This window comes from Macaca mulatta, chromosome 6, assembly GCF_049350105.2.
Source record: "Macaca mulatta isolate MMU2019108-1 chromosome 6, T2T-MMU8v2.0, whole genome shotgun sequence".
In the NCBI taxonomy this organism is placed as follows: domain Eukaryota; kingdom Metazoa; phylum Chordata; class Mammalia; order Primates; family Cercopithecidae; genus Macaca; species Macaca mulatta.
The window spans coordinates 160,089,009-160,111,404 of NC_133411.1; the positions used below are offsets into that span (position 1 = coordinate 160,089,009).

The 22,396-nt window shown below is 44.2% G+C and overlaps 1 protein-coding gene across 2 annotated transcripts in view; it reads right to left on the bottom strand.

Moving 5' to 3' along the window:
* Positions 1-562: 562 nt before the first annotated feature.
* Positions 563-22,396, bottom strand: part of CCDC69 (coiled-coil domain containing 69) — a 43,128-nt gene continuing 21,294 nt past the window's right edge. Inside the window, exons 3-9 of one of the 2 annotated variants that reach the window (XM_015141196.3) lie at positions 21,674-21,780; positions 18,439-18,526; positions 6,956-7,029; positions 5,554-5,655; positions 4,635-4,754; positions 3,553-3,650; positions 563-2,821 (exon numbers count right to left, since the gene is read on the bottom strand). In XM_015141196.3, the coding sequence (XP_014996682.1) occupies positions 2,644-2,821; positions 3,553-3,650; positions 4,635-4,754; positions 5,554-5,655; positions 6,956-7,029; positions 18,439-18,526; positions 21,674-21,780 (767 nt within the window). In that variant the 3' untranslated portion in view covers positions 563-2,643. 2 annotated transcript variants of the gene reach the window in all.

Genomic DNA, 22,396 nt, shown 5'->3' on the forward strand with positions numbered 1-22,396 from the left:
CTGTATGTGGAGGAGACCTGGGCCAGGGATGCTGACGTCTAAACCTGCTGGGCCACCAACCTTCAGGGCACTGGTTTGGCCACCACCCATATCCACATGACTCGAGGTCCTGGTGTCTCCTCTACCCCTTCCTAGCTCCCTCCCTGGCCACAGGCATCTGGATGTGGAGCAATAGGCAGAATCAGGGTAGGTACCTGTGGGAACCTCAGTGTTTCTGATGCCAAAGAGGGGCCCCGCAGTGCAGAAAGTGGCTTCTCATTCATTCCTCACACTCTCCCACCCCATCACTCTGTTTTCACTGCTCACTTCAACCTCAGCCTCACTCCAAGCCTTGGTCTATTTTGAAGGTCATCCTTTAATCCAGGCTTCACCCTAGCCCCAGATCCACAGTTAGGGCAAAGCAAGGGCCAGTGGGGCTTTGGTACTTGAGGAGGGTGCCCAGAACCATGAGTGGGCTACCCAGGCCCCAGGATTTCTTCTTCAGAGATCCCTGCCCCTGGCAGAAGTCCTCAGCGAAGACCGACCTCCCCACTCTCCCAGAAAAACACAGAAGCCACGTGAATAAGGTGCTGCATGTTCTTTTTAGTTTCCATACATTGTCTGTCCCAGAGTGAGGAGAAGTTGATCTCCTTCCCACATCCACCACAGGCTGCATGAGGGAAGCCTGGCTCCCCACTACCTGCTCCTTCTCCAGCCCTGCCCCTCTCAATTACAACAATGCTTTCTAAAGCGCATTCTGCGGCCTGATGTGCCTGTGAGGTCAGAGGTGTGGGAGGGACGGAAGCTTTGCTCAAAGAGGTTTGGGAGAGGCTGGATACTCAGCTCCCTTCTTGTAAGTCTGTCACACACATTGGCATATTAAAGGTTCTGAGAAGTCATGTAGGTCGGTGACCTGTTTAGGTGTCCCCAGATAACTTGGCCACCAATCGTGTCTACTCCTGGACATTAGTCCAATAAACTAGTGTATCTTAGATGTACTTTGCAAAAAGCTTCATGAAAAAGTACACGTGATTCCCTCCAGAGCTTTCCTCGAGGCTCCCGGGTGACCTGTCTGACCAAGGCTGGAAAATGGGCACAGCACTCCCCTAGCCTCACCTCTTCCCCCATTTGGCTGGGGAAATGGAGAAACACAGTCACCTCTGAACTTCTAAACCTAGAAACAGAAGGAGACTGTACACAGGGGAATACAGAAGGCAGTCTGGGATAATGTCACTACAGAATGACTGATGAAAAATGCAGATTGACTGTTCTGATGCTGGCTTAGGGCCTGGGGCTGAAGCTGGGGACCTTGAGCAAGACCCTTTGACTCCTGTGATCTGCTTGCCCTGTTGCCAATGAGAAACAGGAACCTGCTTCAAGGATCTTATGAGGACCAGGGGAGGGAGGCGTATGGAAAGTATTTGATGCAAATGCTCTATGCAGAACAGGAGTTATAATTATAGTCTCCAGTAGACCTGAAGCTTCCTGAGAAGGATCTGAAATCCACAGACTATCAGGACTGGTCGGCCTACTGAGGTTAGTTACTCTAGCCACCCCTTGTCACTGATGGGGAAGCTGAGCGCCAGGTTGTAAAAGCCTGGGCCTGGGATCAGGGGCAGTGGGAGGAAGAGTTAAGGCAGAGAGCAGGAGTGAAAAAGAAACTAAGTGGGTGAGGGTCAGGGAGAGGAAGATTAAGTCAGGAAGATTAAGTTACAGATCTGATCTTCCAAAGCCTGAACAGAAAAACAGAGCAAAGGATAAGACCTGGATGACAGATGAGATCTAGATTTGACTCTGGGAACTGCTCCATGCCTCGGTTTCCTCATCTGTGCAGGGATGAGGTTCCAGCTCTGACAGATCAATGGACTCAGAACCACCAAGCTGGCCGCTGTGGCCAGGTGGCACCAAGACTGAAGGGCCAGGAGAGCTGAAGGGATGTGCCTTGCCTGGTAAAGAAAGAGGAGCTCTGGCTACTGTCCCTTAGTAGACCCAACTCTGGCCCAGGAACGGAGCCTCAGCTGGGGAGGCTGCCTGGCCCTGTCAGCCCCAAGGGCCTTCAGAGACCCCCACCCTGCCACTCACCTTTCCCACTCTGATTTGCAGTGTTTGTCCACACTCCTCCCCAACCCCTACTCTGGCCTTCAGACAATCCTAGAATGGGACCCTGCAGTGACAGAAGAGTCATTTGAGTAGTCCCCCCACCATTTTAGTGCAGGGGATAAACTGAGGCTGTGAGCAGGCCAGGGTGGAGTGGGAACACCTACAGGAAGTTGACAAGTCAGCAAGTTGGCAGCAGAGCTGACAAACTGGGACCCGGGGCTGTCTCCTTTATGTCAGATGGCCAACGTGACACAGGCTGCCCCTGGGAAAGCCTCGGAACTTCTCGGATTGGGACAGAGTGCCGGGGGAGGGAGGAAATGTCTCCTCTTGCTTATTCCCTAGGCCAACTCAAGGGAAGACGCTTCTCGGGGCCTCCAAAGCCCTGTGGGTGATTCCATGTAGCCCAAGAACCCAGGGCTCACTGGGCACACACCCTGGCTCCCCATCTCGCTCCCACCCTCGTTCCTTCCTGGAAAAGAACTGAGAGGCTCCTGCTGTCTTCTCCAGAAAAACCTTGGAAGGAGCTGTGACTTCAGGCGTCGTGGTAGGCCCAGGCCTTGCACCCTATGTGGCGAGGAAGGAGACCTCAGTGGGAGTGACAGGGGCCAGGGGGAAGGCGGGCGAGGCATTGGCCCCGAGGACCCGGTACAACAGCTCCTCCTTCTCCTGCTGGAGCTGTCGCCGCAGCTGCACCTCCTTCTCCAGGGCCTCACGCGTGAGAAGCAGGTCTTCTGAGAGCTGCCTGTGGATGCACACAGAGCCCAGGGTTGCCTACTGGGAGCGGGTACCACAGAGACCGACCCATTCCCCCAGGGAGCCTTCCTCAGATGGACCAGCAGCCTGCTGCAGGGTCTCCACCGCCCTCCTTGTTGGCCTGTATACAAGAGGCAATTCAATCTCTTGACCAAGGAGCGTGGCCTCACAGACAGGCAGGCAGTTCTGAGCTGCTCCAAATCTCTGCTCCACCACTTAGCTATATAATCTTAAACAAGTTATTCATTCTTCTTCAATTTCAGGCTCCTCATTTGTAAAACGGGAAGAAGAAGAAGAATAGGACCCAGCTTTTAGAGTAATTATGAGGATTAGATGAGAAAATATGTACAGTATTCAATAAATTATGTCTGACACATGATACTAGCTCTTATTTACTAAGTCCTAAGAACTGATTCATTCCACTTAGGCCTGGTGCACTATCAATTTCCTGTTTCCTCTTCCCTATATCGGGCTTTCCCATGGAGTACACTCAGCCAGGACGGAGACCCACAGATACTCATCAAGGCACTGGAACTTTGGTTTCCGGGCAAAGCTGCCCCCTTGGGTTTCCTGACTCCCAGGGAAAGAGTAGCCACATTCCCTAAAGAGGCCCTGGGCCCACCTGTCAGTCCATTCCTCAGGTCCCTCTAAGACTCTCCCAACTGGAAATTTTGGCACAAAGGGTGGGGACGGGAGGAAAGGAGGCAGGAAGACAGCTACCTTGACAGGACCACCTGGTTGCGGCTTCGGACGTGGAGGTCCTCATTCTCCTGCTGCAGGGTCGTGATTTTTTCCTCCAATATCAGATTTTTCTCTTTCTGTAACACATCAGAATGAGCTCAGAAAGCTGCCAAACTCACGCTGCACGATGTGTGCTGACACCTCCCTCTTATCTGTGGTCACTGAAAGCACTGATTCCTTCTAGACTATATGTTACATTTCATGGAGCAATAAGGTAACTTAGAAAAAAATAAAACTAAAAAGTTAACAAAGGGCTGCTGACTTTTTGCCACAGGAGAATGTTAAAAAAAATTACAGGCCCTACCATCTCATATCACCATGAGTTCATGGAAGAAAGAATAGTTTTTGTTCTCCAAAAGTCAGAAGGATATGATCTATATAAATAAAATTAAGTTTGTCTGTTATGTGTTTCCACAAAAATGGGTGAACAAAATCTATAGGGAATGTTTGAGACGATCTGATTAAAATAAAGCCCTGTGGGTGATTCCATGTCATGTGACTCAAGCCCCCAGGGCTCACTGGGCACGCACCCTGGCTCATCTCACTCCCACCCTGTTTCCTTCCTGAGAAAAGAACTGATGGTGATATGAGATGGTAGTGCCTGGAAGATTTTTTTTCTTTTTTAACATTCTCCTGTGGCAAAATTAAAAGCCAGCAGCTTTCTGTTAATTGCTTAGTTTTATTTTTTTAATTATAAGTTGTATGGCACACAGGAGGCCAGGGAGACTCTTCCAGAGCAACATCATCTCTGCTTAGATTCAACCCTAGGGTTTCTGAGGCTTCTGTCCTCCTGTGTTCTCAATGCTACCTGCCCTAGTGTCACCCAAGCTACAGCAACATCAGTAGCCTTGAAAGGCACAGGACTCAGATGATAAGAAGCCACTGCTTGACCCAGCCTGGCCACAGACCATGCTCAGTGGTCAGCACAGGTGGCAGGTCAAAGCTGGAGTGAACCAGGCTGGGACCTCCTTAAACCACCGCCCCTCTGCATGCTTTACAAAGGAAACACCCAGAAAGCGGGAGCCTGAGGCTGCATCCCCCAGCCGCTCCCAGCCACAGACCACTGTTTCCATGAGGATCAGCCGCTTGTCCAGCTCATGAATACGCTCATTCTTCATCTCAATGACAAAGTGTAAGCTCTCCAGCTCCTGCTCCCAGAACTGGCTGGGGCTCCCATAATCCTAGACAGGGAGAGAGTGACCTCATTAGGCCAGTAGGCTACCTCCCTCCTCCCCATTCTGCCAGAAACTCAGCTGGACTTTCTTTTTTTTTTTTTTTTTTTTTTGAGACGGAGTCTCGCTGTGTCTCCCGGGCTGGAGTGCAGTGGCGTGATCTCGGCTCACTGCAAGCTCCGCCTCCCGGGTTCACGCCATTCTCCTGCCTCAGCCTCCCAAGTAGCTGAGACTACAGGCGCCTGCCACCACGCCCGGCTAGTTTTTTGTATTTTTAGTAGAGACGGGGTTTCACCATGTTAGCCAGGATAGTCTCGATCTCCTGACCTCGTGATCCACCCGCCTCGGCCTCCCAAAGTGCTGGGATTACAGGCTTGAGCCACCGCTCCCGGCCAACTCAGCTGGACTTTCACAAGTCACCCACCTTCTTCTCTCAGCCTATGTTAAGTGCTTAATATGCTTTATCTCTCTGGATCCGAATAACACCTTTTGAGACATGTACTAGCCCCACAGATGAGGAGACTGTGGTTTGGATAGGTTGAGTCACTTGTGCTAAGTGGAAGGTTTGCTATGTGCACCTAGTTCTCTCTGAATCCAGAACGTGAGCACTTGACTATTCCAGACGCTGCTCTCTGGGCCTTAATTTTCCCATCAGTGAAATGGGAACTCTTTTATTTCCAGGCCCTTGTGTAGGTAAGAGTGTCAGGTCTGAATCTTGTCCTTGAAGAGGGGCTGGTGTTTCCTGTTGCCTGGCCCTGACCTCCCTGGAGGTTCAAGGAGGAAAAGCCCCCAGGGTGCTGCCACCTACCTGGATATGCTTCTTATAGTTTCGGCTCATAATGGACTCCTCCACCCTCTTCATTTTGGCCTGGAAAGCCTCCAGCTGTGAGGTCAGTCTGTCTATGGTCTCCTGGAGCAGGGAGTGGGATGGAGACAATCAAAGCCTGCCTCATAAAGGCTATAGGTGAACTTCGCCACATCCCAGAGGGAGAACAGTTTTGGGTTCTTCTATCTGTCTTTGTTCTACCCTACAAGACAATGCAAGATCAACATACTTTGACCACTGCTTGAGATCTATCAGCCCTTACAGTGCAGAATTGCATGCTGGAAAGAGAAAGAAAGAAGAGAAAAGAAAAGAGGAAAGAAAAGAAGAGGGGAAGGGAGGGGTGGGGGAGGGAAGGGGAGGGAGAGGGAGAGGGAAGGGGAGAAGGGGGGGAAGAGGAGAAGGAGAGGGAGGGAGAGGGGAGGGGAAGGGGGAGGGGGATGCATAAAGGGAGGCGGAGGGAGAAGGAGAAGGAGAGGAGACGAAAGGAACACACCAACCCCATCTCTTGCTTTAATGCCTCTAATGGCTCCCCATACTGTAGGGCACAATGTCCTGGTATAAAAGATCATTGTTAGCCTGGCATTCAAAACCCATCCAAATGAGGCTCAATGAATTTTTCCAGGCTCACCTCTTACTGCTCCTCCTATACATCCTCTACTGCAGCCAAACATCACAATACTCCCCCAGCTTCAGGGTACATTCTTATCTCCAAACTGTTTCACTGCCAAGAACTTCCTCTACTTGAACCAACTGTGACCATTACCATTAGGATAGAGCACAACTCCTTAAGATGGCTAGCCAGCTCCCACTCTGACCCTTGCTCACTTCCTTAGCCTTAGTCCCCTCTGCCACTGAAACTCATACCCCAGGCATCCTGGACATCTTTCAGTTCCTCAGGTATCCCACATTTTCCCTTTTTCCTCCATGTCTTTGAACACATTGCTTTTTTTCTGCCTGGGGCACCCTTCCTATCCTTCTTTACCAAAGAATTCCAACCCATCCTTCAGACTCCAGCTTAGATCTCACTCCCTCTAGAAAATCTTTCCTGCACAGCCACATTGAGTCAGATGCTTCCCTGCATCCTTCCACAGGTCTATGTGCATCCACCCATGAATCTATCACACTGTGGCACCTGGCCCATGCCTCTCCAAGATCCTCCTGATAGTCCCTGGAAAAATAGGCCCAACTCAATTTCAAACCCAGCCTTCTTGAGCTAATAGCCTGGTTACCACATGTAGGGGCCTGGATACACAGAAGACAATCACCTCAGCCCCTCACTCCTAGGCACACATAATCAGTTCTGGCTGCCTTGGGGCTCCATGCTGCTTTCCCACTGGTTCTCCCCCGCCCTCACCCAAGACTGACATGACCCAGCCCCTCTCACCTGCTGGGCAGCACTGGCCTCCTGGAAAGAGTGGGTAAGCGCTTCTTTCTCCTGTTCATATGAGGCCCGGAGGACTGTAGGGAAAGGAGAACTCCATAAGCTCAGACACTTCTCCCCAAAGCCTTCTGGCAGGCCCCTTGATGGTCAGAAAGGTCCAGATGATTACCTGGGGCCCATAGAGGCCAGGAGTCTGGGAATGGTCTTATTTATCCTTCTATCTCCTAGGCTTGCTTGGGGGCAGTGCCAGAAATGTACTAGGTATTTAATAAAACCTCATGGAAATTGAAATAAACTATAGCCTGGGAGGAAGCCTACCAGATTGCGGGTGCCATTCACACCTCACTAAGGCTAAGATCCAAAGATCTTGCAGCAAGCATGTTCATCTAAGACCACCTCAGGCCATGGAAAATGCAGAGGACAATGCTTTGTAAACTGGACTAGCCAAATCACAAAATCATTAAATCCTTAGTTGTCAAACTAAAGCACAAAACTGCGGTAGGTACATTAGATTTGTGGCTAGGAAATCCACTTGGTCCTGGCTCTGCCTTTCCAAAACTGAGAGACCTTGAGAAGATCACATCAGACATCTAAAAGTCCTGTTATCTCAACTGTGAAATGGGATCAATAAACTGGGTTGGACTGTCTCAAAGGGGTCATTTGAGGATAACATGAGAAGGACGTGCAAGGGCTTTACAGACAGGGCGGTGCTGTACACAGCTGAAATTATCGTCATTCCCCAAATCAATACAGTTGTATGTATCATCCCACCTCCTTCATAAAGTTCCTTTTGGAAAATTCCAACCTTGTCTCAACTGAAAAAAGACAATAGGCAAATGGCAATCAATGGGCAGAATGGGAAATAGAACAGAGGAGACAGGAAAGTATAATACAGCCAAAGAGCCAGGTGTATGGCAGTGATGAAAAAAATAATGTTCAAGGCCGGGAGCGGTGGCTCATGCCTATTATCCCAGCACTTTGGGAGGCTGAGGTGGAAGGATTACTTGAGGTCAGGAGTTTGAGACCAGCCTGGCCGACATGGCGAACCTCTGTCTCTACTAAAAACACAAAAATTAGCCAGGCGTGGTGGCACAAGTCCAGCTACTCAGGAGGCTGAGGCAGGAGAATGGCTTAAACTTGGGAGGCAGAAGTTGCAGCAAGCTGAGATCATACCACTGCACTCCAGCCTGGGCAACAGAGACTCTGTCTCCAAAAAAAAAAGAAAGAAAAAAAAGAAAAAAATAATGTTCAGTAATATAATGGTGATAGAGTAGTAAAAAATTGATAAGAATAGTCATATAAAAATTATAGCCTTAACTTTTAAAAAATATTGGCCTAATTTGTTAATTTGCCTATCAAGACAGGTTCTGGTTTTAGGTAAGATGAAGGAAGCACACTTCATCCAGTTTTTCCTACCGAATTAGCTACAAAACCTGGACAGAATGAATTCTGCAGTTATTTGCAGACTGAAAAGTAAATGGTAGCAGCAGACTGAGCAAGAAGACCAGAATTTGAAATACCACTGACCTGACAGATTTAAACAAACCCAGAATCTCATGTATTTAAACATTTAAAATGTCTAGGATACAACCCCAAATTTCTCAGCATACAATACAAAAAATTACTCAGCCTAAAAAGAAGCAGGAAAAAACTCCCTTGAGAAAAGATATTCAACAGATGCCTACACTGAGATCCTATAATGTAGGAATTATTAACAGAATTTTTACGGTAACCAGTAGAAAAAGACTCCAAGAAGTATGGGTGTCCTGCCACTGATGGCAAGAAGGAAAAAGAGAAAAGGAAAGTAAGAGTGAACATACTTTTAGAAATTATAGAAAAATAGAAAGTCTTAGGAAATAAATAGAGTTATTAAGAAGAACCAAAAGGAAATTTTAGAACTAAAAAGTACAATAAGTGAAATAAAAACTCACTAGGTGGAATCAATGGCAGAATGGAGATGAGATAAGAAAGAGCCAGTGAACTTCAAAATAGATCAATAGAAATTATCCAATATGGACAGTAGAGAGGAAACAAAGATTAGAAAAAAAAAAATGAACAGAGCTTCAGAGACCTGTAAGATAATGCCCAAATATCTAACATTTCTATCATCACAGTCAAAGAATCGGAGGAAAAAGGGTGCAGTCCAAAAAAATAAAAGAATGATTGAATATTCCACAAATTTTCGAAAACATAAACCTACAAATTAAAGATCACTGAACTCCAAAGTAAGCCGAAAGAAATCCGCACCCAGACACATCTTTTCCAAAAGCGAATGACACAGAAAAGGTGTGGAATGGAACCAGACAAAAATGGTACACTACATATAGGGAACAACAGCTTGAATAACTGTATGTTTCTCATCAGAAACCTTAGAGGCCAGAAGAAAAAAATTTAAAAATTGCTGGAAAATGTTGATGTTCATAATGTTGGGTTGAGGTCTACCATTTTAGGATGTGTTTTCTGTTTGTTCTTGCTGACCTTTATCCTCTATTTTCCCTTTCCTGCTTTCTTCTGGAGTACAAAACCAAAACAATAAGCCCAGAATCCCATATGCAGTGAAAATATCCTTCAGGAAAGAAGATTAAATTGAGATATCCTCAGATGAAGGAAACTTAGAATTCATCACCAGCAAACCTGCTCTAAAAGAATTGCTACAGGAAATTCTTCAAGTGAAACCAGAGGGAAACTTGAAACTTCAAGAATGTAGGAAGAGTAACAGAACTGGTAAAGAACTAAGTAAATACAAAAGACTATTCCTCTTCTCTTGAGCTCTTTAAAATATGATTGATGATTAAATGCAAAAATTATAACCTTGTCTGATGGGGCATTAGATGTATGTAGATGTAATACATAAGAAAAATGTAACAAAAACGGGAGAGAACAGAGGAACCTACACGACGGTAAGCTTTCTACATTCCATTAGATGTGATAAAATAGCAATTCTAGGCTGGGCATAGTGGCTCACACCTGTAATCCCAGCACTCTGGGAGGCCGAGATGGGTGGATCATCTGAGGTCAGGAGTTCATGGCCAACATGGTGAAACATGGTCTCTACTAAAAATACAAAGATTAGCTGGGCCTGGTGGTGGGTGGCTGCAATCCTAGTTACTTGGGTGGCTGAGGCAGGAGAATCACTTGAACCCAGGAGGCGGAGTTTGCAATGAGCCCAGCTCATGCCATTGCACTCCAGCCTGGGTGACTGAGCGAAACTCTGTCTCAAAAAAAAAAAAAAAAAAGCAACTCTAAGTAGATTGTTAAGTATATCGTAATTCTTAGAGTAACCACTAAAAAAAAATACAGAGATACAGTAAGACAATAAATAAGTTAAAATGGAATACTAAAAAATGTTTAAATACTCTGAAAGAAAGCAGGAAAGGGAAAACAGGATAAAGATCAGGGAGAACAAACAGAAAACACATCCTAAAATGGTAGACCTCAACCCAGCATTATGAACATCAGCATTATCAATAACAACAGTAAATTAAATGGCTTAAACATACCAAACAAAAGAGGATGTTAGAATGGGTTTTTAAAAACCCACCTAATGGTATCATTCATACCCCAAACCTCAACATCATGTACTATACCCATGTAACAAACCTGCATGTGTGCCCTGAATCTAAAATTAAAGTCAAAATTAAAAAAAAAACCAAAAAAACACCCACCAACTATGTGCTATTTACAAGAAACTCAGTTTAAATATATGCTATAGGTAGGTCATAAGTAAAAGGGTGGAAAAAGAAACACTAATCAAAAGAAAGTCATAGTAGCTATATTATTTTCAGATAAAGAACTGAAAGGAGAAATAGACAAATATGCATTATAATTAGAGACTTCAACACTCCTCAGCATTCCACATAAAACAGTGAGAAAATCAGCAAGAATACAGAACTCAATACTACCATCAACCAAACTTTATCTAATTGATTTATTTTTAAAATACGCAACCCAACAATAGCAGAAAACACATTCCTTTCAAGTATACATGAAACAAGATAGACCATACCCTGAGTCATAAAACAAACCTTAACAAACTATAAAAGCCGCAAAATACAAACTATGTTCTCTGACTGTAATGCAATCAAACTGGAAATCAAATAATAGAAAGAGAACCAGAAAATCTCCCAACACTTAGGAATACACTTCTACATATTCAATGCCAGAGAGGAAGTCTCAAGGAAAATAAGATTGAAAATATTTTGAACTCAAAGAAATGAAAATAAAAACATCAATTTGTGGGATAAAGCAGAGTTTAGGCAAAAATTTATAGTTTTAACTGTTTATATTAGAAAAGGAGAAAGGTCTCAAATCAATATTCTAAGCTGAAGAAATCAGGAAAAAGGATCAGGCCCAGTGACTCACACCTGTAATCCCATCACTTTGAGAGGCTGAGTCAGGAGGACTGCTAAAGCCGGGAATTTGAGACCAGTCTGGTTAACATAGAGAGACCTGCCTCTATTGAAAATTTAAAAATTAGCTGGCTAGGTGTGGTGGGGTATCTATAGTCTCAACCACTCAGGAGGCTGAGGCAGGAAGATTGCTTGAGTCGAGGAGTTTGAGGCTGCACTGAGCAATGATCATGACACTGTACTCCAGCCTGGGAGAGAGCAAAACCCTGTCTCAGGGGGAAAAAAAAAAAAAAAAAAAGAAGAAGAAGAATGAAAAGAAAGAAAGAAAAAAAAGAAGAGCTAACCAAACATAAAGCAAGCACACAGAAGGAAGGAAATAAAAATAACAGAAACCAGTGAGATGGAAAATGATAAAATAAGGTGGGTGGGGTGGGGAAATCAATGAAACCAAAAAGCTCATTCTTTGAAATAATTAATAAAATGGATAACCTCAAGCAAGACTGACAAAGAAAAAGGAGAATACACACATGACCAATATCAGGAATGAAATATCACTACAGACACAGCAGATATATGAAATGATATTAAGGAAATATGCTGAACAATCCTATGCACCTAGATTCAAAAACTTAGATGAATGTACCAGTTCTTCAAAAAAAAAAAAAAAAAAAATGACCAAAACTCACCCAAAGTGAAGTACATAACCTGAAATTCCTATAACTATTAAAAAGAAATTGAATTTGTAGTTAAACACTTTGAAAGATATGCCCAAGCACAGATTATTTCATTGAAAAATTCTATTAAACATTTAAAAATGATAGAACACCCATTCTATATAATCTCTCCCAGAAAGAGAAGATGAGAGGACATTACTACATGGCACAAGATTTATCGTGATACTAAAACCAGATAGTGTAAGAAAACTACAGGCCAACATTCCTCATGAACATAGACACAAACATCCTCAGTAAAACATTAGCAAATCAAATTCATCAATACATAAAAAGAGTAATATAACACAACCAAGTGGAGCTTATGCCAGGAATGCAAGGCTAGTTCAATGCAGGCAGCCTTCTGTATTTGCAGGTTTCTCATCCTTAGATTCAACCAAGCGTGGATAAAAAAATATTTGAAAAAATAAAAATAAAAAATGCCAAATAACAACAAAAGATAATACAAATAAACAGTCTAACAACTATTCACTTTACTTTTACATTGTATTAGGCATTATAAGGAATCTAGAGATGATTTAAAATGTATGGAAGGATGTACACAGGTTATATGCAAATAATACACCATTTTATATAAGGGACTGGAGCATTTGCAGATTTTGGTATCCAAAGTGGGTCCTAGAATCAATTCCCCATGGATACCTAGGGATAACTATATTTGAAAACTCAAACCAATGTGATCCACTATATTAACTATTTAAAGAAAAACCAGGCCAGGTGTGGTGGCTCACACCTGCAATCCCAGTACTTTGGGAGGGTAAGTCCAGTGGTTCATTTGAGCTCAGGAGTTAGAGACCAGGCTGGGCAACATGGCAAAAATCCATTTCTACAAAAAAAAAAAAAAATTAGCTAGGCATGGTGATGTGCACTATAGTCCCAACTACTTGGGAGGCTGTGGTGGGAGGATCACCTGAGCCCCGGAGGTCAAGGCTGCAGTGAACCAAGATAGCACCACTGCACTCTAGCCTGGGCATCAGAAAGAAAAGAAAAGAAAAAAAAAAAAGAAGACAGGAGAGGAGAGGGAAAGAAAGAGGAAGAAAGAAGAAAGAGAGAAAGAAAGAAAGAAAGAAAGAAAGAAAGAAAGAAAGAAAGAAAGAAAGAAAGAAAGACCACATGATTATATGCACCTTAGATCTAAATATAAAACCATAAGTCTTTGGAAGAAAACATTGAAGAAAATCTTTGTTACCTGGGGTTTAGCAAAGAGTTCATAGACATGACATAAGAAGTATAATCAAAGAAAAAAAAATTGGACTTTATCAAAATTAAAAGCTTGGCTTTGTGAAAGACATTATTAAGAGAATGAAAAAATAACCCCACTGGCTAAGAGAAAGTATTTGCAAATACAAAGAACTCTTGTCCAAAATATATAAAGATCTCTCAAAACTCTACAGTAAGGACAAGCAAGTTAATTTAAATGGGAAAGACACCTGGACACACATTTGATCAAAGAGGATATGTAGACAGCAAATAAGCACATGAATCGTTACTGAAATGTAAATTGAACCTATCATGAAGATTACTGCACACTTATTAGAACAGCTAAAATAAAAAACCAGTGACAACAAGTATTGGCATGGAGTAGGAACAGTATAACTCATACATCACAGATGGTAATACAAAATAGTGGTCACTCTGGAAGACAGTTTAGCTGTTTCTCATAAAGCTAAACATACATTCATCATATGACCTATCCCACTCCTGTGTATTCACCCAAGATAAATGAAAACCTATGTCCACACAAAGCCTGCACAAGAATGTTACAACAGCTGTATTCATAATTGCCTCAAATGTCCTGGAACAGTGAATGAGTAAACAATGGAATATAACTCCACAATGAAAAAGTATGAATTACTGAGATATGCAACAATTGGAATGAATGTCAAAGGCATCGTGACGAGTGAAGGAAGCCAATATAAAAAAATCGTATCGTATTATTTCATTTATGTAATAGCCTAGAAAAGACAAAGCTACAGAGATGGAGAACAGATCAATAATTGCCAGGGTTTAGGGTGGGAGGAGGATGTGAATGCAAGGGTAGTTTGAGATAGCTTTTTGGGGGTGATAAAACTGTTTTGTATCCTGATTGTGGCGATGGTTACAAGAATCTATACATGTGGCTGGGCGCAATGGCTCACGCCTGTAATCCCAGCACTTTGGGAGGCCGAGGTGGGTGGATCACGAGGTCAGGAGTTGAAGACCAGCCTGGCCAAGATGGTGAAACACTGTCTCTACTAAAAATACAAAAATTAGCCGGGCATAGTGGCATGTGCCTGTAATCCCAGCTACTTGGAAGGCTCAGGCAAAGAATTGCTTGAACCCAAGAGGCAGAGGTTGCAGCGAGCCGAGATCACGCTACTGCACTCCAGCCTGGGCGACAGAGCGAGCCTCTGTCTCAAAAAAAAAAAAAAAAAAAAAAAAAAGAATTGATACATGCATTAGAATTTATGAAAATGCACACTCCCTCAAAAACAGTCAATTTTACTATGTGATAATTTTAAAAAGACAACAAAGGGTCATCGAATGTGGAAAACCACCACTAGTCTCTTATCTGTGTACCTCTCCCCATACGTATAAAATCTCATATATTTCCACCATGCTATGCTTTCATTCATTCATTATAGACTTATGTAGCACTTAATATGTGCCAAGCAATTTAAAAATAACTATAGAAGAATTATGACTGATGGGAAGAATTCAAGACAGGCAATCTCTTCTCCCCTGGGTTTTACAGTAGGAAATTCTTCTTATAACACTAAAAATAATATCAAAGCAATGCTTGGATAATAAAGTTGTTTTCCCATAAAGTCTTGTGAGGTACGGAAGGTAGATTTTAGAGAGAGAGAAACTGCACTGAGATTCAAGGAGGTTGAGTGATAGCCCCAGTTCAACAGGGTATGGTATTATTAAAACACAATTCTTTGGCTGGGCGAGGTGGCTCACCCTGTAATCCCAGCACTTTAGGAGGCCGAGGCAGGCGGATTATGAGGTCAGGAGTTCGGGACCAGCCTGGCCAACATGGTGAAACCCTGTCTCAACTAAAAATACAAAAATTAGCCAGGCGTGGTTGTGGGCACCTGTAATCCCAGCTACTCGGGAGGCTGAGGCAGAAGAATCACTTGAATCCGGGAGGCGGAGATTGCTGTGAACCGAGATGACACCACTGCACTCCAGCCTGGGCGACAGAGCGAGACTCCATCTCAAAACAAAAACAAAAACAACAAAAGCAAACACACACACACACACACACACACACACACACACACACACACCCCCACACACACAGAACCACAATTCTTCAATTTCCAGGCAAGGACTTGAATTCCATTTCGCAATGTTTGCAATAATGTGCGCTAATGTTGCAATATGTTTCGAGATTCTTAAAATCATTCAGACCTCTGTTCTAGTTATTCCATTTGGGTAAATCAAAGGACACAATGTGAAATATGGGCAACATTATGCAAAAGCTGTTTTGAGATCTAGAGGTCTAGACACAAGAAATAAGGAAAGCCATGTACTTTATGGTCTTGCCTTTATAAAAATTTTAGTAGCATAATTACTTGGAAACATATTTGATACAATGTTAAATGAAAAGAATAGGATATAAACTTTGATGTATAAAATAATCACAACCATGTTTTGTTTTGTTTTGTTTTGTTTTGTTTTTTAGATGGAGTCTTGCTCTGTCCCCCAGGCTGGAGTACAGTGGTGAGATCTTGGCTCACTGCAACCTCTGCCTCCCAGGTTCAAGCAATTCTGCCTCAGCCTCCTCAGTATCCCGAGTAGCTGGGATTACAGGTGCACACCACCACACCAGGCTAATTTTTTTTTTTATTTTTAGTAGAGACAGGGTTTCATCATGTTGGCCAGGCTGATCTCGAACTCATGACCTTGTGATCCGCCCGCCTCGGCCTCCCAAAGTGCTGACACTACAGGCATGAGCCACCGCACCCAGCCACAGCCATGTTTTAAGTAGATAAATTATTCTGAGGAAAGGTCATGCGAATACTGATGATGAAAGGAAAAATCAGTAGAGCATTTTCAAGGTCAATTTCAATAACATCAGTAACATACATGACCTTCTCCAAAGAAGATACACAAGTCACCAAGAAGCACATGAAAAGATGTTCAACAGAATTAGGCATTAGGGAAACGCAAATCACAACCACAATGCCATACCACTTTACTTGCACTAGGATAGCAACAAGTGTTGCAGAAAATAACAAGTGTTGACAAGGATGTGCCACCATTGGAACTCTTGTGGGTTGCTGATGGGAACACCAGTGGTACAGCTCTTGTGGAAAACAGTTTGGCAGTTGCTCAAAAAGTTAAGCACAGAATGATCGTATGACCCAGCAATTCTCCTGGGTGTACACCCAGGGGGAACTGAAACAGCTGTTCAAGCAGGTGCTTGTACCAGTGGCACTATTCACAGTGGCTAAATGGTGGAGACAGCCTAGGTGTCCATCAACTAATGATGAATGGGTAGAGTGTGGTGTGTCTGTGCAACAGCAAATTACCCAGCCATAAAAAGAAACAAAGTATAGATGCATGCTGCAACACAGATAAGTCTTGGAAACATTCCAAGGTGAAAGAAGTCACATGTGGGTGATCATATGGTTTATACAATCCCATTTATATGAGCGTCCAGAATGGACAAGGCCATAGAGAAAGACAGTGAATTGGTGGTTGCCAGGGGCTAGTGGTAAGGTAAGTGACAGCTTAGGCCAGACACTGCGGCTCATGCCTGTAATCCCAGCACTTTGGGAGGCTGAAGTGGTGGATCATTTAAGCCCAGGAGTTTGAGACCAGCCTGGGAAACATGGCAAACCCCATCTCTACAAAAAAATATAAAAATTAGCCAGGCATAGTGGCATGCACCTGTAGCTACTCAGAAGGCTGAGGTGGGAGGATTGCTTGAGCCCAAGAGGCGGAGGTTGAAGTGAGTCGGATTGCGCCACTGTACTCCAGCCTGGACAACAGAGTGAGACCCTGTCTCAAAAAAAAAAAAAAAAAAAGTGACTGCTTGGTGGGTGGGAGTTTCCTTTTGGAGTGATGGCACTGTGAATGTACTAAATGTCACTAATGGTAAATCTTATGCCTACTTTACCAAAATAAAAATATATATATACACATAAACTTTGCCACACCAATTCTACTAGGATGTTATTCTAAAGCTGAAATAATGAATGTGACAAAGATTTTACAAAGCGGGGTTCATTATGTAAGCATCATTACTGTTATAAACAATGACAAAAATCTTGTAATTACCTAAATGCCTAACAAAGGGACTCAGTTAAATGAACAAGGGTGCACATTGGAATGCTATGTAGTTACTAAAACTCTTGGTATAGAAGAGTTTAATGAGAAGATGCTAATGCAACACAAAGTGAAAAAAATAATTTACCTCCCCTCCCCAAAGTGTGTGTGTATAGATGTATATTCTATGTATATACACAGAAAAAGAAACGGAAAGAATCTATAGCAAAGGGATAACAGTGGTTAACTCTGGGTGGAATTATGATTTAAATTTTCTCAATAATAAAATCAGTGCTAAAAGTTATTGCTAAGTATCTCGCACTGTTCTAAATTCTATCTCTGTCTATCTATCATTAAATTGTTTAATTCTTACAAAGAACCTATTGGGGTGGTAAAGTAACTTCTTCAAGTTTACAGAGCTGGTTAGCAGTGGAGCTGAAGTTTAGACCCAGGGACTGGAGTTCTAGAGAATGAGATCTATCAATCAATCAATCAATCAATCAATCATCTATTTTTCATAGTGACAGCATGTTGCTATCCAGCTATGTTGCCCAGGTTGGCCTTGAACTCCTGGGCTCAAGCAATCTATCCACCTTGGACTCTCAAAGTGCTGGGAATACAGGCGTGAGCCACCATGTCCAGCCAAGAATGAGATCTTAACCACTGTGCTGTAAGATCTTTTTGTCTAATCTAGAGTTTCCAAATTTTCTATGATGATCACATTTGGTGATATAAGAGGAAAGAAAGTTATTTTTCAAAATAATCAATCTAACAATAAATAGAGCTACCATCATTGTGAGGATGGAATATGTGTATTTAAAAATTCTTCTATTTGTCTGAGTTTTCCAAATTTCCCTTAATAAATATGCATTGCTTTTTAAATGGAAAGAAAAAACACCTCTCAAATAAGGAAAAAGAAAGCTTGATGCCAGCCTCTTAAAGCCATGCCCCAAAGGAAAAGTCTATCATCCCTCTCGGGCCAAGGATCCTGTTGATTTGAGTCAATTGCTTGTGGACCAGACAGAGAGGGAGGGACCAGTGGGAGTGCCCAGGTGAACTCGTCAAGTGGGGCCAGAAGGAAGCGCCTCCCACCCCTTGGCCAGTGGAACATCTCTACCCTTACCTTGCAGGGACTCTTCATTCTTACCTTGCAGGGACTCTTCATTCTTTCCTTCCAGGACCCTTTGCTGCTCATCCAGTCTGTCTCGAAGTTCTAGCTCCCTTTCCTTCTCCACCTGGGGGCAGAGAGTCCCGGGCAGGACTGAAGTTGAGCAGGATCAGCACAGCATCTCTTATGTACTCACCTGGGCCTGTGTGGAACTTGGTGACTGGAGTCTTAACCCTTCCTCTGAGGGATGGGAATGCCATGCCCAGAGAGGACACAAGACTTCCAAGACACAGCAGGCATGGCAGAATTTGCCTTCTTTAGGGTTTAGCAAGGGGTTCCCACAGAATTATCTACATGGAAAATGATTTAGGAGTATTCTTTTTTTTTTTTTTTTTTGAGATGGAGTCTCACTCTGTCGCCCAGACTGGAGTGCAGTGGAGCGATCTCGGCTCACTGCAAGCTCCGCCTCCCGGGTTCACGCCATTCTCCTGCCTCAGCCTCTCGAGTAGCTGGGACTACAGGCACCCGCCACCACGCCCGGCTAATTTTTTGTATTTTTAGTAGAGACGGGGTTTCACCGTGTTAACCAGGATGGTCTCGATCTCCTGACCTCGTGGTCCACCTGCCTCGGCCTCCCAGAGTGCTGGGATTACAGGTGTGAGCCACTGCGCCTGGCCGGATTTGGGAGTATTCTAATCCTGATGCTTACTCAAGGCAGGAAGCCTTCTATGGTGTTTCTCTGCTCGCATAAGGCTTACTGTTGCAAGTGACCTCCAACTTCTACCATCAGGTCCCAGATCTTCCCTCTGGGGGTCACACAGAGCCAGACTGTTCCCTCAACCCAGGCAGCCCCTCAGAGATCTGAGCACAGTGGCCCGTGTTCCCAACGTTTCTATTCTCCAGGCTGAACCCTGCCAGCCATTCTCACTGTCCTGCACTTGAGATGTTTTCCAGTCCCTTTGCCACCTGGAAGGTCCAGCTGATGGGGCATGTCCAGAGGCAAGGCATGACTTAAAGGGGTTCTAGCCCTGGCATACCACTAAGTTCCTGTGTAATGAGCTCCCTCCCCTATATAATGAAGGGACTCAACTTGACAATTCCTAGGGCCCTTCAAGTCTCAAGGTTAAGGATTCCACAGGTAATGGTCAGGGCCAAATGACATCACCATGGTAACTCTACCAAAACAAACTAAAGACCGGCAGATGCATACAGTTAACCTACCTTTCATAAAAGGTGTGTTTCTGAAAAACGCGTCTAAGCTAAGACCATTTTAATGTGTGTGGGGGCACTCCCTGCAGTCTTCCACACAGCGAACACCTGAGGGCAGGGTCTGGACCCGATTTCTCCCTGTACCCCTGGCAGTGCCGAGGCCGCAGCCTCCCTGCACACAGTAATCTCCCCCAGCAAGTCGACTGAGTGAATAAAATCTAGCAGAAAATCTTTTAGTAATAAATAACCATGCAATTTAATAGAGCAATTAGTTTATAACTACAGAGCCTTTTTTTTTTTTTTTTTTGAGATAGATTCTTGCTCTGCCACCCAGGCTAGAATGCAGTAGTGTGATCTCAGCTCACTGCAACCTCTGCCTCCCGGGTTCAAGTGATTCTCCTGCCTCAGGCTCCCAAGTAGCTGGGATTACAGGCACGTGCTACCACGCCTGGCTAATGTTTGTATTTTTGTGGAGACGGTCTCACCATGTTGCCCAGGCTGGTCTCGAACTCCTGACCTCAGGTGATCTGCCTGCCTCGGCCTCCCAAAGTGCTGGGATTATAGGCGTGCCTGGCCCAGATCCATTTGAAAGAAGTGACTTTAAATTTCAGAATTTTGAATATTTACCTGAACATATTTCATATTTATAATTTAAACTAAAGAAAATTTAGGCCGGGCACGGTGGCTCACGCCTGTAATCCCAGCCCTTTGGGAGGCCGAGGCGGGCGGATCACGAGGTCAGGAGATCGAGACCATCCTGGCTAACACGGTGAAACCCCGTCTCTACTAAAAATGCAAAAAATTAGCCGGGCGAGGCGGCGGGCGCCTGTAGTCCCAGCTACTCGGGAGGCTGAGGCAGGAGAATGGCGTGAACCTGGGAGGCGGAGCTTGCAGTGAGCCGAGATCGCGCCATTGCACTCCAGCCTGGGCGACTAAGCGAGACTCTGTCTCAAAAAAAAAAAAAAAAAAAAAAAAAAAAGAAAATTTAGAGAAAACTTGTGTACACCACCAAATCTTTCCTGCTGCTCTACCCACTCACTCTGGTAAAGGAAGAAATGGAGGCAAAGAGAGGTGAAGGGTGAGTGACCAAGTTAGAATGAGGAAAAGGAAATCCCGGACTGCAGGTTACATTCAGTCATCCCATCGCTTAGTGTCCTTCAATCTAGAATTGTTCCCCTGTCTTTCCTCATGTCTCATGGCCTTGACATTTGACTAATATAGGTGGGAAATTCTATAGAATGTCCCTCAATTTTCATTTCTGGGTAATTTTAAAGCCTCAGTATCATCCCTTTAGAGAAGCCTTCTCTGATCCCACAGCCTTGGCTAAGGTCAAGGCTTCTCTGATCCCACAGCCTTGGTTCTATTGTGTCCTTTCATGGCACTGTAAACTTTTCATAGCACTTATCATTGCAATAAGTAGTTCTGTGTAATTGTGTTTAGCGTCTGATGTCCTATCTCAGTCAGGATAGGCTAAATCATGCGGCCATAACAAACAATGGCAAAGTCTCAGTGGCTTAAGACAAAAGGTTTATTCTGCCCTCACTACCTACCCATTTTGTGTGGCAGGGAGCTCTGCTGCCCAGGAATTATCCAGGGATAATCATCCAGAGATGAGGCTGATGGAACGGCCATTCTAACAGTCCTGTCACTTAGCTAGATGGAAAGACCTTGAGGGTCTTGAACTGGCAACTAAATGCTTGCCCTAGAAGTGACACTGGTTATTCTTTCTACAATGCATCAGCCAGAATGAGTTCCGTGGTCCTGCCCAACCATGAGGTGGGCCCAGAAAGGCAATTAATCTAGCAGCATCAACAGCTTTTACTCTTCCCAAATAAACTCTTGGCTTCATGAAAGCAGCTGCCAGCTCTGCTTGTTTTAACTAATGTGCCCAGCACACAGTGCCCTGATAAAAGTATGTGTTCAACAGATAAAGGACTCCATTCTTGGCAAAATGAGTAAGGGACTCTTAGAACAGCAACAAAAACCTAAGGTAGGCACTCACTCTGGGATTCACCAAAGTTAGCTGAGCAGGAGAAAGACAGGGGGTGGGGGCACCTGGACTTACCTGTTGTGCCCATTTCTTCTTTTCCTCCTCATGTTGCTGGAGAATTCTGGTTACATCCTTCTGGTGCCGCTCAGCCTCCTCTGATGCACAGAGCTGGACAGTTACAGCTAGAGATGAAAAAGCAAAAAAAAATCTCACAGAGTGGAAGTACAGTCAGAGCTGGCAGAGAGCGTGTGGGAAATGGGGCTAAGGAATGAGAACTCTGGTCTCTGCCTCAAGAATGATCTCAGGTGGGACCAGTCTCCAGAAACAGCCCCTCAAGTCTCTTTGGATTTGGAGATCCTCTTTCAAGGGATAAGCCAATGGTCTCATTTTGTCCCGGGTCTCCATGTTCTATCCCATTTTTAAAAAAATCAGTTGCTGGCCAGATATGGTGGCTCACATCTGTAGTCCCAGCACTTTGGGAGGCTGAGGTGGGAGGATCACTTGAGACCAAGAGTTGGAGACTAGACTGGGCAACATAGTGAGACCCTATCTCTTAAAAAAACAAACAAACAAACAAACAAAAAAACGCTGGGCATGATGTCATGCACCTGCAGTCCCAGCTACTAGGGAGACCAAAGCAGGAGGATGGCTTGAGCACAGGAGTTCGAGGCTGCAGTAAGTTATCACTACACCACTGCACTCCAGTCTGGGCAACAGAGCAAGACCCTCTCTCTAAAATAATAATAATAATTTAAAAATTGGTTGTTGATGATTAACAACTGGGGAGTTTTTACTTAA